This window comes from Rosa chinensis, chromosome 7 (assembly GCF_002994745.2).
Source record: "Rosa chinensis cultivar Old Blush chromosome 7, RchiOBHm-V2, whole genome shotgun sequence".
NCBI lineage: Eukaryota > Viridiplantae > Streptophyta > Magnoliopsida > Rosales > Rosaceae > Rosa > Rosa chinensis.
In genome coordinates, this window is record NC_037094.1 from 35,098,057 (window position 1) to 35,114,468 (window position 16,412).

At 36.3% G+C, this 16,412-nt stretch overlaps 1 protein-coding gene across 1 annotated transcript; it reads right to left on the minus strand.

Annotated features, from left to right (window-relative positions):
• Positions 1 to 4,054: 4,054 nt before the first annotated feature.
• Positions 4,055 to 4,705, minus strand: LOC112177827. The gene has a single exon (XM_024316076.1). It carries the CDS (start codon positions 4,703 to 4,705, stop codon positions 4,055 to 4,057), a length of 651 nt encoding a protein of 216 aa, XP_024171844.1.
• Between the last annotated feature and the right edge of the window lie 11,707 nt (positions 4,706 to 16,412).

Sequence of the window (16,412 nt, forward strand, 5' to 3'; positions counted from 1 at the left end):
ATTGGAGAGGTCGAGGGAGAAAGCGTTCATACACGAATTAATCTTTGAGCCTAGAAAACCTTTGAGAAATTATGTGATCTCAATAAAATAAAAGTCTCAAGATTTTGTAATACCATCTTCTTGGTGTAGTCATTCCACTTGACTAGTCTCGACCTTTTTTTTTTTTTCTTTTTCTTTTTTCTAACGTCACTATAAGTTGGAATCACTATTTTTTTTTTTTTCCTGTTATTCACCAAACTGCATGAAAAATTTAGTTCAACCTGTGGGGTATGTTAAATATGAGAGTGGACTTTAAAGAAACATTATTAAACTACTGTTTTCTTTTTTTTCTTTTTTACCTCAATTTCGTTGATTCTCAGTTATTGCTTAAAAAGATCACATGATATATATAACTACGCAAGGCCTTTTAATTCTAATATATTGAAAAGGTTGGAAAAGAAAATTTAATAACTTCAACAAAAAAAAATTATAGTTGGAAATGTATTTTTTACTGTTTAGACAAATACACCTCCAATTTTAACAGCTTTACATGTGAGATTTAACAACAGTGAGTCAATTGTAAGATAATATTGAATAGAGTTTTTCTATTGGAACTTCCAAATTTACTCACTTGACCTCTATGTTTTTTACACCTCCTATCAAATTTTCAAATACTAAATTTACTCATTAAACCTCACTAAAGTTCCTCAAATAACCTCACTCATATAATTTACAAACAAACTAAGATCTTTATAATAAAAAACTTAGTCATTTCAATGATTTAATTACTCTATAAATCTTAATTATATCTCCATTCCTTAATCAGACAACATAAATATCTTATCCAATAAAAAAAAATCAAACACAAGGTATTGAGTTTTAAAAATTAATAAAAATAAAATAACATGAACTATTATGTGATTTTTTTATTTACTTTTTCTTTTTTAGCTATGCAAAAAAAAAAAAACAGATTAATCATTTTTACTTAATATTTCTCTATTTTCTGTACCTCATGATTAATTATTTATTTATTTATTTTTATTTGCTAGCTCTATTTTTTTTTTCTTCTTTTCGCAAATATAATGGATAAATTTAGATTTAGGTCATAATACAATTTATTTTGTTCTCCTTGACCAATATGCGTTTAATATGCATATCATACATTTTTATCTTAATCATAGTTTTATTTCTTATTAAATATATATATATATATATATATATATATATGAATGCTTTAATGAGCATGTAGTGAAATTGGAAAATGAAAATAGATAGGGAAAATAATAGAGAGTTTCTATTGAGACCTCCAAATCTACTCACTTGACCTCACTCTATTATGAATTATTAAATGACATATATAACCTACCATAAAATGACTATTAAGGACAATAATTATACCAACAAAATATTACATTTATTTTATGTAGACTTTCCAAATCAATAATATTAGATTGTATTCCTTATTATTTTCCTTACCTATTTTCATTTTCCAATTTCACTACATACTCATTAAAGCATTCATATATATTTAATAAGAATTAAATATATAAAAATGTATTAAGATCATGTGACATAAAAATGTATGATATATATGTTGAACGCATATTGGTGAGGGAAAACAAAATAATTCCTCTTATGATTTATGACCTAAATCTAAGTCAATCAATTATATTTGTAAAAATAAATAAATAAATAAATAAAATAATAATAATAATAATAAAATTAAATAATTAATGATGTGGTACAAAAAAAAATTTAAAAAAACGAATTTTTTTTTTGGAGAATAAAAACAAATGATTTCTTCAATTGTTTTTGCACAACTAAAATAGAAAAAAAAACATAATAGTTCATGGCATTTTCTTATTGATTAGACATTAATTTTTGAAACTCAAGTTTGATTAAAAAATATATATTTAGCTACGATTTATAGAGTGATTAAATCATTGAAATGACTAAATTTTTTTATTTTAAAGATAATAATTTGTTTGCAAATTATATGAGTGAGGTTATTTGAGGAAGTTTAGTGAGGAGTAAATTTAGTATTTGAAAATTTGATAAGAGGTGTAAAAAGCATAGAGGTCAAGTGAGTAAATTTGGAGGTTCCAATAGAAAAACTCAAAATGATATCTAATATTATTGAATTGGAAAGTCTAGAGAAAATAAATATAACAATTTTTTGGTATAATTATTGTCCTTAATGGTCATTTTATAGTAAGTTATATATGTCATTTAATAATTTATAATAGAGTGAGGTTAAGTGAGCAGATTTAGAGGTCTCAATAGAAACTCTCTATTGAATATGATTGAGTTAAGTGATATTTTTTAAAAGTTAATGAGTTAAGTATCGAACAAGTCAAAACTCAATAATCATTTAGTGATTTTTTGCCTAATCAGAAATTGAGTCCCACATGCAATCTGTTTAGATGCACCAAAAATCATTAGTAAAAGAGCCGTCTCTATAACTACATAATGTACGTGTCATTTAGGTTTTTCTTTATTCTTAAGCTCTAAAAATTATAATTTATTTATGCACCAATATATTTTAAAATATAAAAGATACTAAAATTTCTCTTTGTTTAGGGTTTTTCTTTTATTGCGAGAATATATTTTTGAATCTTGTAGGGATTCTGATGAACTTTTCAAAAAATTTATCATTCATTAACATGACATTAAGTGAAAGCAAAAGCAAAAGTAGGTCAAAGTTTTACTGTTACAAAACCATTGATACCAAAGTAGATTACAAAACCAGCGACATGGTTTTCTATGCCATAGAAAATTATAGGAGATGAAAGGTCCAAATAGAACTGGGAAAACCCTTTTCATTTTTTAACCGCAAGTTGACCATATAATATATAAGCAATCAAAAACATGCAACGCAAATCTTAATTCGTTTGATCGAGATTGATGACGCGGAATCATGAAACTGAAGGGCTACATCGTAATTACTGAGGAAACAACATTAGAGGGCAATCTGGGGAAGGGCAGATTTCATAGTGCCACGTCATCGCAGAACTGACTGGAAGATGGGAATTGGGAAGTTGGAAAGGGCAGGAGCCGCAAAAGGGACGCAGCATCTATGGACGCACATTCGGTCTGAATATGCGGTTAAGGGCATTTGCGTCATTTCGGATGAGCACACTGTGTTCTCTTACCAAACTAACTGCGTTAACTAGAAGAACAACACTCGTCATGCATCTGTATACTCCACCTAACACCCAGCCATCAAATTTTCAAACCTCTCTCTCTCTTTTTCGCATCATGGGTGCGACGGGGCATATTTATATCGGATCTAAGTTTAGAATAATTTTCAATCTTTTTAAGATGGAAAGGCATCTCTATACAAGTATGCATCTACATATCTGTTTCTTTTTCTTCTTTTTTTCTTTTTTGGTCTGAAGGAGGAAAAATCTTATAAGCGCAAGGAGCATTTAAAGGAAGATCGACTTCGAGCTAGTTCAGTTCCTGTGATCATATCATTCATATGGCCCTATTTTTGTCAAGCAATTCGTTGTAAAGTTTACTTACGATAAATACAGTTGAAAAAAAATCTCTTCAAAATGTGAAGTACGCCAAATAATTGATATGGTATAGTGACTGATTTTTGCTTAGTGTGGGCTATTCTCCTTGTCTTGGTGGATTAAGAGATCTACGAAATCATTTTAAATCCCTCAATAGATTTTATTTAGGGTTGAAATTTTTTACAAACCACACTATTTTTCATGTAGATGTTCAAAAAATTACTCATGGAGGGATGTGTAGTTTGTGAAAAAGGGTGCAATTTTAGTCCCCTTCACTTAATCTCACTTAACTGTGAAACTCACTAGTTAAGTGGAAGTGTGGTTTGTCAATTGGCCGGTGCGGCGGCCGATTGATTAGTGACTGTTCAAGCGATTGTTAGATTGCCCAATGAGCAGTGGGAATGGCTAGTCGATAATGGGATAGAGTTTTTTTTTTTTTTTTTAATCAAAATAAGAACTTCATTAAAGAACGAAGATTACAATGAGAATGGTAACAAGAGCTTCAACCTGAAACTCTGCCCACTTTAGACTTCACTAATGAAGTCCATACTTACACACTATTGAAGCCAACTAGGCCCCGACTCCAAACATAAAAACGGTTGACTAAGACAGAGGGATTCTTTTGCAAGACGATGTGCAACCATGTTACAATCGCACTTCACAAAATGCCAACTACAACTCGTAAAAGATAAAACTAACTGTTTAACTTCATCTAATATATGACCTTCCGAATTGAGATCACCACTTTCATCATGCAAAGTATTTAAGATTGTTAGCGCATTCCCTTCCACTTCTAGACTTAAAAAACCAACATGTAGAGCAAACCTGAGACCATGTAGTAGTGCCAAAGATTCAACAGCCCTTGGTGAGATATTACCGACTTGGGGAACAGCCATAGCCCCTCGTAGTTTTCCTAAATGGTCTCGGAAGACCACTCCCAGCCCACAGACCCCATTCTTCACATCAGTGGCACCATCGAAATTCATCTTGAGGCAACCCAAGCTCAGAGGCTTCCAAACTTGAGGCTCCACCGGTATATGTTCACCCACTCTCCCTGGCCCATATCTTTTTGTATCACAACTTTTGACTTTCACATTAGCAGCATCAAATTGCATCTGCCACTCTCCAGCTGCAGCAACTAATTCCTCCGGTTTCAAAATCCTTTCACCGTGACGTTGAAGGTTCCTATTTCTCCAAATCCACCACATGATAAAGCCAAAAACTTCCAAATCACTTCCAACAGCAATACTAATTACACGTGTGACAAGATCAATTAATGAAGACTCTTTCCATACTTTACACAAGTCACCTAAAAAAGAATACTTCCAGGCCTTTCTTGCATTGGGACAATCCCAAAACACATGAATTGCAGATTACACCGGTGCATTATAGAGCCAACAAGAAGTATCAAACGTTATCTTTCTTCTCTGCAGATTCTGACCACATGGGAGAAAGTTATTGATGGCCCTCCAAATTATAAGTTTAACTTTATGTGGTACATTCAAACCCCATACTTTCCTCCAGATTGCTGGCACACCGAAGGAACTACAGTCAGCTACATGTCCACTCTTACTTGCTGTCAAATCACGAGCCACCCAATACCCGGTTTTCACACTAAAACGTCCATTCTTCGTATAATGCCAAACCAACTTATCTGGAATTGTTCGTAACCCCAGTGGCATACTTAGAATCAAATCTGCTTCATGAGCCAGTAACATAGATTTTATCATAGGAACATTCCACGCACCAGATTCAGTGAATAGATTGGCCACTGTCCACTCCGCCAGTAAAGTTACCGGAGAAACAACTTTAAACCCAATAGGACAAGGTAACCATCTATCTTCTCTGATTCTAACCCGCAAACCATTACCAATACGCCACCTGGTTCCACAATCAAGCACCTGTTTACCCCACATCAATCCTCTCCAAACTGCCGAAGGAGTAGTCCCCAAAGAAGCATTCAAAAAACATGTAGTCGGAAAATACTTGGCTTGCAAGATATCACTAACCAAAGATCTTCTACCCCAGAATATCCTCCAAGCAGTTTTTGCTAACATTGCTTGATTAAATGCCCGCAAATCCCTGAAACCAAGACCTCCATCCTCCTTCCTCTTACATAACTTCTCCCAACTACCCCAATGGATACCTCTAGCACCACCACCTTTACTCCACCAAAATTGGCTCACCTTAGATTGGAACTTCCTACAAACACTGATTGGCAACTGGAACACACTCATTGAATAAGTGGGGATTGCTTGATCCACAACTTTAATAAGAACAAGCTTACCCGCTTTTGAGAGGAACTTCCCTTGCCAACCCTGCAGATGAAAATCCAATCTCTCATTCATCTTTCGGAACACATCTTTTTTTATTCCTACCTATAGTTGTAGGCAGCCCCAAATATTTCTCGTGGAAATCTACGACCGGAACATTAAAGATCTCTTGTATTTCTGTTTTCTGCTGATCTGGAATATTTGGACCAAAAGACAAAGCCGACTTCTGAAAAGTGATACGTTGTCCTGCTGCGCTCTCATAAAGTAACAAACATTGTTTCAACTGAATACTATCATTAACAGTAGCATTAACAAATAAGAGGTTATCATTTGCAAACAAGAGATGGGAGACAGATGGTGCTGATGGAGCAACGCGCACCCCATGAAACATACCCAACTCATTTGCACGATGTAGAAGTCCCGACAACCCTTCAGAAATAATAAGGAATAAGTACGGAGAGAGAGGATCACCTGAAATGGGATAGAGTTTGGGGGGGTTGTTGTATGAAAGAATGAGTTTGATTTTTGGCTTTTTATATCCATTTTCTAAAATCACATAATTTTTTTTTGTAAGACAAAAATTTTGTTCAAATGTAAGCACAATTGCATCCTCCATTTCCATTTTCTATATTCATTATTCCAAAATGCACTACAAAATAAAAGTATAAAATACTTTTTGTATTTGTAAAACAAAAAACTATTTTATAAAACGACACCAAACACTACCTAATAATCAAACTAGTCTTAATTTCTTATTCGTAACAATCAATAAACACTAGCATGCAAATGACTTCTTCCCACTCCAATTTCTCCTTCCCAACCCCTCTTTTCCACCGTACATTCTCCTCCACATTCTAGGTTAGAACACAACCCTGAATTGGACATTGGACAAAAAATATTAATCTATCTAATATTTTATATTTCCACAATTCGCTAATAGCAGACCAAAAAGCCTCATACCATGTTTTTTTTTTTTTTTTTAATAAATATCATGTCATTATTATATAAATTTCTCAAGCCAGAATAGGTCATTACATATCATTCCTCTACCAACTATGGGTAGATAAAAAGTTTTTGGACAAGCCACAATGATACATAGACTAGACCTACGCATTTGAATATTCCCATGCTCACTTATTTCAGAGAGCCTACGTACTAAGCAAGAAAAGCAAAGCAAATAGGCAAAGTTTAAAACATAAAAATGTAACTCTTCTCCTTGCCCTTTACACTAGGGCTTGGAGGTTGAGTAAGGAAAGCATAGCAGGCTTCCTGTGCTTTCTCGATCTTCTTCCCGGAGGGTTGTTTGTTCCTTGATCCTAGGGGCCTTCCCCGCTTCTTCTTCTTTGTGTCAGTTCCATTCCCCTCCTTTGGGACAAGTACACAGCCTGGCACCTCCACCAAGGATAGGGATTTGCTAGTAAACTTGGATGTGAACTCCAGGTGCTTCACCTTTTTAGTAGGAGCTTCAGAGCATAGGGAGGGCGAGTAGTTCCAGGATACCCTTAAGCTTTTTTGGTGAAGAGAAATGAGAAGTTGGACGACCCCATTTTGGGACCGTGGTTTTCACAGGGACAAGGGCTAGCTCCATGTTGCTGCATTCCCCAATGTCCTTGGAGGGTAGCACATGCTCTCGAATAATAATTGGTTTTCGTATTTGTTCCTTCGGACTAAGAGCATTCGACTTACAGGAGGGAGGACATGGGTCTTCACTCCCTAGAAAGTGAAGGTACCATTAACAATCTGATTTGCAAAGCCTAGCAAAGGGCATGTTATGTTTGGAGTTTTCTTTACCGGTGGTGTAGGAATCACTTGAGCAGCTAGTGGACAGATTCCATTCTCATGGAAGATTAAATGACAAACATCACATTTACTTCCCAAATTCTCAAAGAAGAACGAGATCTCAGCAATCACATTTGTGTCCAACTTTAGGGTTTTTTTGAAGTGAAAAGGTTTCGAGATGTCATGGGATACCCGAACCCTAATTCTTCCAGTAGTGTTAAACAGCTTGTCATCTAGTTCGAGAAACTTACCAGCAACAGATGCAATGTTTCTGATAGTATGGCACTCTTCAAAGTCCGGTGGTATGTCTGTGGTCGATGCGCACCCAGAAGAAGAGGTCAGTCATGGATAGCTGGTGAATCGGTGACAACCCATCAAAGATCTGCAGGATTACCCGTGTCACGCCCCTGATTTTACACACAAGAAAATCGATATATATAATCTCATAATTATACATGCGTGAACGTTCAGTCATCAATACAAAATACCTGAAATCTTTTTTTCCCTTTAACTTACACAGATATTGATGCCCTGAACCCTCAAAGTTAATATACACTCGCTCCATAGAGTTATATATTACACAAGCTTACGAATTAAATTGTCAACAACAAAATAAAACGTAAAGGCTGCTCAGAGTAACTATACAACGGAAGTCCTTATCAAAGGTAAAGTCACAAAGATGGCTTCCTACCGTAAAGCTGCTAACTTGCTGCCTCAACCTCGATTATCCTAACCTGCAGGATTAACCCCTACACCGTTGGAATGGTGCACCGGGTTGCCACACAACAAACCCGGTAAGCTTTTGCAAGCCCGTATGAGTAACTCAAAACACACATGCACAACTCACGCCAGAAACGAGGAAAACCTTTCAACTCGTAAATAAAGAAAACATACCATGCTTCCAAAAACAATACTCTTTTCCCAAAAGAAACAACAAAAGTCACACCATGACAAAATCATATAAATCGTTAACCTAACAATTCAAATATGATAAATCGATCCAACCTGGATAAAATAATAATTAGGTCCAACCTGGACAAAACAGCAATTAGGTCCAACCTGGACAACGCATCAACACAAATAAATCATACTTATTGTTAATCTAACAAGTAGAATATGATAAATCGATCCAACCTGGATAAGACAATGATTAGGTCCAACCTGGACAAAACAGCAAATAGGTCCAACCTGGACAAAATATGTACCCAGGAGTCTTAAGTAACCTACTTAGATCCCTGAAGTACGATGGCAGACAGACTAGAGCTCTAACTGAATAGTAACCTGTCACCCGGCCAAGGTTCAATCTTACGATATAATATTGCCATGAGGATGCAACCTGCAACCCCGGATCCTTAGGCCAACCTGACCCTCAGATCAAAACGTCAAATCAAATCAAAAGGAGAAATCACAACCTGTGACTCTCAAATCCTCAGACCACTGGTCGTCAGATCAAAACGTTAAATCGAATCAAAAGAAGAAATCACAACATGTGACTCTCAAATCCTCAAACACTTTTCAAAACAATAGAAATACCATTTCCCACCAATTGTTTTCCAAAAGCCACAACCCAAAACAATAAAAAGCATCATTTCATGCATATTGTTTCACAAATCCACAAACCACCAAAACATATATATTTACTAATACATGAATACGTATGTATATATATACATCCCATAATATATATATATATACACACATAGTCATCTACTCAGAAATGCCACTAATACCATCTATAGTTTGCAGTTAACTAATTAACTCTCAAAACGATAAGAGTATTCCCGTTCGTGAATGAACTTCGTGAGATTACTCACCTCAGAATCCCGCTGCGTCTTCAATACAGAACCGAACTAACACTATCACCAACAACTCGTCCAATTCACCTTTAGAAGCACCTAATCACCAATGATCTCAAATTAGTAACGATTCACAAATGATTTAAGTCCGAAACCCTTGTTTTGAACTAAAATCCCCAAAGTGGCGCCAATCGAGGCGAAACCACATCCGAGACCTCCCAAAGTCTCCGGAATACGTCCACGATCGATGTGACCAAACCACAAGTCGATCGGACGCTCAAATCCTCACGGATAGCATAAATCGATCGGTATGAAACTGCAAAAATCATAACAATTCCAAACGAACTCCAAAACTTGCATATTATATATCGAAACGCTCGCATCAACGAGTAGAACATATATAATAACAAAAACAGTTCCTTAAGTGGCTGGAACACCGCCGGAACGCCGCCACAGACGGTGGCACACCGCCGCCGGCCAAAACTCAATATTTCACAAAACTCTCAACATCAAAGTTCTTCATCTAAGCATGCTTGTGAATTCTTATAACTAGCTCGAAGTCAGAAAACAAGCATAAGGGGTCGAAAACTACCTCACAAGCCGTGAACAGTAATCCAATCCGAGTTGATCGAAGTTTCACGTGAATCGATCCAAACAACCACCAAGGATCGATCGACGAGGCCGCTCTGAGTTCAACCAAGAAGACTTGAAGCCTTGCCGACGTCGGAACAAGGATTTCCGACCGGGTCCGAAAACACCAACCTGCACCGCCTTGCAGCGTCGCCGTGGAGGAGAATCGGTGCTAGAGGACACCAGAGGGACGACCAGACGGAGGAGACGATCCTATCTGGAAAGTTTCGTCGCCGGAGACCGCCGCAGTTCGCCGGAAAAGTCGGGTCGGATAGTCCGGGTTCGGGTCGGGTCAGTCTGAAATCTTCGATACTGAAGGTAGCAGCCGAGAGAGAAGAGAGAGGAATGAGCTGGTTTCCGAAAAAGGAAACAAATGAAAATAGTAAGTTTCTCCTTCGGGAAACTTCTATTTATACCAAAATGGAAATTCCTTCCAATGGCCATAACTTTCTCATACGAACTCCGATTCTCGCGTTCCACATGTCCACTAACTCGTATCGACGCGCTCTACAACTTTCGTGAAGGAAGTTTTCGGAGAATCCCAACGAATAAAAAGTCAACCTTTGGCAACCCCCCTAAAACCATATTCTTCAATTAATTATTCGCCCGAAACACTTCCGCTCCATCCACGAGCCACGAAACCGTCCAATAGTTATAAAATTAATTCTGGAAAATCCTCGGAAAATAAATACGAATTTCTGGGGCATCACAACCCGCGCCTTGTTGTATCGCCATGGACCGCCTCTCAGCACTTTGTTGCGGTCTTGTTGGAGATAAAAAGAGATGAGAAAATGATCCTTAGCTCGTTGTTGGATTCGGAAGCCTGCCTCCAGAACCCATATCCGACAAAATAGTTACCTGAGGTCATTCAGTACTGGCTTTGGTGCCAAAGGTCTGGCAAGCAGATACGACTATGTCGCCCTCCGCTGCGCACCTCCCTCCATTTTGGTGATGTTGACGACATCATTGCTGGCCAGGGCCAAAGAGGCTGGGAAGGACGTTGTGACTGCATCAATGGATGTCATCACACTGCTGTTGACAGACGTTTTGCCGTTGCAGTTGATATTAGGGTTTGGGACGTCAAGAGCGGCGTCTTAGAATAAGGGTAGAAAAATGATTAGCAAAATGTTGTTTTGTCTCTCTTAGAATGTATCATCCCAATAGGATCCTTGCCTCATACCATGTTTGTGCCTACGGTTACCAGATAAAAGAAAAAATACACCTTAATGAGAAAAAGGATAATGCATAACTTACCAGCAACAAGATACTTGTAGTGATTTTCATTATTAGTAGCAAGCATAAGAACTTGTACAAGCGGACTACCTCAAATTAAGGTCATCAAGAACACTCCGTACAAGTAGACTACTTCAAATTATGGTCATCGAGGACACCCCGGACTAAGCGGATTTCTGATTGGGTTTTGGGTCTTTCACCCTAGGGAGACAGAATCTCTACTTAATTATCCGCTTGAATCGACGAACCCTAATCGGGTTTAGAGTCTTTCACCCAAGGAAGGTACAATTCCTACGTAATTATATCCTAGGCCTAACTAGATTTAAATTCATTAATGGTCTTTCATTTCAATCCAATTTTCATCATTTGTTAGCATAATCACTTGTAATACCCCAGAAATTTGTTATTAATTTTTGATGATTTTTCAGAAATTATTAAGTTGATGGTTAGGATGATTTCGTGATTCGAGGATGGAGTGGACGTGTTTCAGACGAATAATTTCTCGTAACGTTTTATTTTCGAAAGGTCAAGGAGTTGAATTTTTATTCGTTGAGTTTCTCTAAAAATTTCCTTCATGAACATCTTAGAGCGCATCAATATGAGTTCGTGGACATGTGGCATGCATAAATCAAAGATCGTATGAGAAAGTTATAGTCAGCTGAAGTTTCTGCTATTTTGAGAAATTTACTATAAATAGATTTTTCCGAATTTAGAAAATTAGTTGTGATATTTTTGGAAAGTTTCCCTTCTTGGAAAATCCTTTCTCTCCGTTCTCTCTCTTCAAAACCCTAGGATCCGAAAGTTTTCCATCCGACCCGAATCGACCCCATGATAACTTCTTATTCCGACGTTCTTCGGTGAAGGTGCAGGCCCAAACTTGTTTGCCTCCTCAGTGCGGTCCTCCCTACGGTGGTCTCTAGCTTTGATTCGCACCCACAACAGCGGATCGAGGCCTTGAAGTTAGGCGGCGATGGGCCTGAAGATATAATTCGATTCCAGCGATAGCTGGACTTGAAACTTATCGCGTTTTGTTCCTAGTGACGTCCTCTTTCAATCCTTAGTAGTGGTGTTGATCGATTTTGAGTGTGGAGCTGCAACTCTCGGTGAAACTCCATGTTGTTAGTGTGTACTAAAATGTGCTAATACATCACATATGAGCTACAAAACTCCATGGTTTCTTCTTATCTCTCTATTCCTTCTCTCATATGTGTGTGTAATAACTTCTTAGAGAGTAAAAAAATTATTCAGACTATTAGTTAAGACTTAAAGACCAAATTATAAGGTCTTTATGACTCAATCATAACTTAAAATTGGATTAATTTCAGTTTACCCCCTGAGGTTTGGGGGTGTCATCATTTCACCCCCTCTACTTTCAATTTTGAATTTTTACCCCCTAAACTTTCCAATTTCAATCAGCCGTGTCCAATTTCTACTATTTCGTCCAAATTGGAAGTTAAGTTTGACTTTTGAGGGCTAAAATGGTCATTTCAACATAAAAAAATTTAAAAAAAAATTTCTTTTCTGTTTTTTAGTTTTTTTTTTTTTTTTGTCTTCAACCTATACACCACAAGTAATAATAGGTTTATAAAAATAAAAAAAATACTCTAGGTGGTTGAAAGCCGTTCGCTGGTCTACGATATTTGTGATATATCTCTGATAAAGTGAAGAATTTTAGGATATATCCCCAATAAAGTGAAGAAATATTTGTAAAAAATAATTTTACACTTTATCTGTAAATAAATATCTGTATATCCCCAATAAAGTGAAGAAATATCTGTGTAAAATCATTTTTGGTCTACGATATTTGTGATATATCTCTGATAAAGTGAAGAATTTTAGGATATATCCCTAATAAAGTGAAGAAATATCTGCGTAAAATCATTTTTGGTCTACGATATTTGTGATATATCTCCAATAAATTGAAGAATTTTATGATATATCCCCAATAAAGTGAAGAAATATTTGTAAAAAATGATTTTACACTTTATCTGTAAATATCTGTATATCCCCAATAAAGTGAAGAAATATTTGTGTAAAATCGTTTTTTACACATATTTATTTATAGATAAAGTGTAAAATTATTTTTTACAGATATTTCTTCACTTTATTGGGGATATATCCTAAATTTTTCACTTTATCAGAGATATGTTACAAATATCGTAGACCAGCGAGTGGCTTTCAACTACCTAGAGTATTTTTTTGTTTTTATAAACCTATTATAACTTGTGGTGTATAGGTTGAAAAAAAAAAAAAAAAAAAATAGAAAAAAAAAAAAAAAAAACTAAGAAACAGAAAGAAAAAAAAAACTAAAAAACAGAAGAAATTTTTTTTAATTTTTTAATTTTTTTATGTTGAAATGACCATTTTAGCCCTCAAAAGTCAAACTTAATGTCCAATTTGGACGGAATAGTAGAAATTGGACACGGCTGATTGAAATTGGAAAGTTTAGGGGGTAAAAATTCAAAATTGAAAGTACAGGAGGTGAAATGATGACACCCCAAAATCTCAGGGGGGTAAACTGAAATTAATCCCTTAAAATTTATAATGAATCTCCATCCAGAGATCTTTGATTTCTATAAGAGCTAAATAATAGTTACTCCTTAAAACAGTTTAATTAGTCCATCACCTTCTAAATTCAACAAGTTCTCGCCCAATAAGTCTAAAATGTCTATTACACCCATCACTTCCTTTTTTTTTTTTAGTTTATTTTTTTCTCATTTTTATATTTTTTCTGCTTATCTCTCTCTCTCTCTCTCTCTCTCTCTCCCCCCTCCCTCTCCATGGCACCATTCATCAGCATAATCCCACTGATACTCAAAATTAAACCCATTTCTTAACATAGCCTCACCCGAAACCGGATAGCGAGAGCTGAACTAATCAAGGGTTGCACTGAGATTTGAGGAAGGGAAGTCGAGGGTGGGGTTCAGGTCATCGAAGGCGGAGATGACTTGGGGTTCAGGGAGGGGTTTTGGGTGGCGGAGATGGTGAGGTTAGCGGTGAAGGGTTAGAAAGTGAAAGAAGGGGTGGAGAATAGAGATGGGTTAGAGAAGGTGAGGGCGGCAGAGGAAGATTTGAGGAGGTAGGGGGAAAGATCCAAAATCTTCGACCGAAGTTTGGTGGGGAGTGATTCTTGGGGTTAGGCTCAATGAATGCTGCCATGGAAGGAGAAGATAGAGAACTGAGATTCGATCCAGAGAAAGAGAGCTCGGTGGTGCAAGAGGAAGAAGAAGTAAGCAGGAACCATTAAAAAAAGAGAGAAAACAATGTTTTTTTAATGAGGGGTATAATAGACATTTTAGACATATTATGTAAGAAATTGGGAGAACAAGAAGTGATGTAATGAATTTTTAAGGTGAGGAACTGAACAGTCATAGGGAGCAAAATACGTGGAGTAACTAGTATTTAGTTCATAAATTTATTATAAAATTTGCAAAGGGTCATACATTATTGTAAAAACAATCATGTAAGGACTGGTTCTAGTTAGACTCCCAATTTGCTATTTAGACCTCCTATAATTTTTGTAAAATTTTATGTCCTATTTTACCCACTAACAAAATGAGAAAAAGAGAAAAAATTTGACGTTGTAGCAAAGTTGTAGTCATGTTCCCATCCCCATAGATTCTCCTCATGTATAATTAGTTCAACTAACCTAGCTATTTGATCTTTCCCGATGATGAGACCTGAAAGAACATCAAGAATCGATCTTTGGCAATGTATACCTCCGTTTTGAGCACCAAAATGAGCAAAGAAGACATCAAAATCATACTTAATTTCATATATTTTCTTCCTGAGCGCAACCAATTCACTATCTCATTCTAATTTGGAAAATATCATCATTATCATCAACACTGCGCCACCCTCCAAAAAGGTTCAATCTTTGCCTCATTAAACATCATTGATGTATAAAAACAAAAAAAAACAAAACAAAACAAAAGTAAGGCATTCTTGGTGCAAAGCGATCTGATTTAGGTACCTCTCACTTTCTTAGACCCAAAAAATCCAGACCTTAACTGCACTGAGGCCTAATTTGGCATTGTTTTTGGAACTTGCTTTTAGTCCAAAAGTGCTTCCAATCGGATTGGAGGCTGTTTGATGAACTCCAAAAAAAAAATTTGTTTTTGAGTAGAAGCGTTGCTGCCAACAACAGGAAATCAAAAGCTATTATGAGTAGCTTCTCATTTCCGCTTTTGCTGAAACTAAATGGAGGACGCGGAAGATTAAATGAAACTTTACTTAGCCCCAAAATTATCCTTCATGTCCTCTAAAATTTACATCAAATGTCCCATCCTCTAAATCTATTGGATTTCTTTTCTGAGCAAAGCTTCGTGTCGCTGCTGTAACAAAACCCAACCAAAGTAGCAGCCTCGTTGGTCTAATCAACCAAGATGACCCAATAGTTAATTCACTTCCAGCTTCACAAAATCTGGAATTTAACCACAATCAAGCTATATTAATAGACATTATGCATTAAGATAGGAAATGGACCAAAGAAAATCAACACACCAACTTCTCCGAATTGTAACAGAAACCAAAATTCAAGTACATATTCTCATAGAGCTCGACGAGAAGATCATTTTTCATACCTTATTCATCATCATCGGTGACTGGAATTGTCGAAAAACTCAAGAAAACCACTGGAAGTTCGAAGATTTTTGGCTTTGAACTATTGTCATAGTTAACCGTTTAACTCAAGGTTCGGGTCCCGCTTCTTGCTTTCAAGACGCACATTATGCCACTGGTTCGACATTGAGAGGTCATCCGACGGTGGAGTTACCTTCGGGTCGTTCACGAAGGTAAACGAGTCAGAGATCAGGCGAAGGTGATAGGAGCTTCTAGGTTGGACGACATGTCCCAAGCTATTTACACCCTAATAAATTTGACGGGTAAGATCGAGCGGTTCGAGATCCAACGGTCTAAATCACACCATTTTGGAATTCTTTTTATTTAAATAACTTCTTTATTTCCCCAACTTCAGAAATTTATTGAAATTAGCTCGGGTGTTCGAAAAATTCAACGAAAATTTCCATGAACTTGTCTTAATATATACATTACTCTCATGTCGACACATTGAAGATTTCACCTCAAATAAAATTCAGAAATAACTCAAATAATCTGATCTCAACTCCTTAAATTGTTGCAATAATTGAATGGTTAGAGAGAATATTTTAAACATGTCTACCGTAAATATAATGTAATATTATTTT

What these genes read in the sequence shown, in the direction of transcription:
- LOC112177827 (XM_024316076.1), bottom strand. Translation starts at nt 4,705, where the DNA reads ATGTGGTGGATTTGGAGAAATAGGAACCTTCAACGTCACGGTGAAAGG.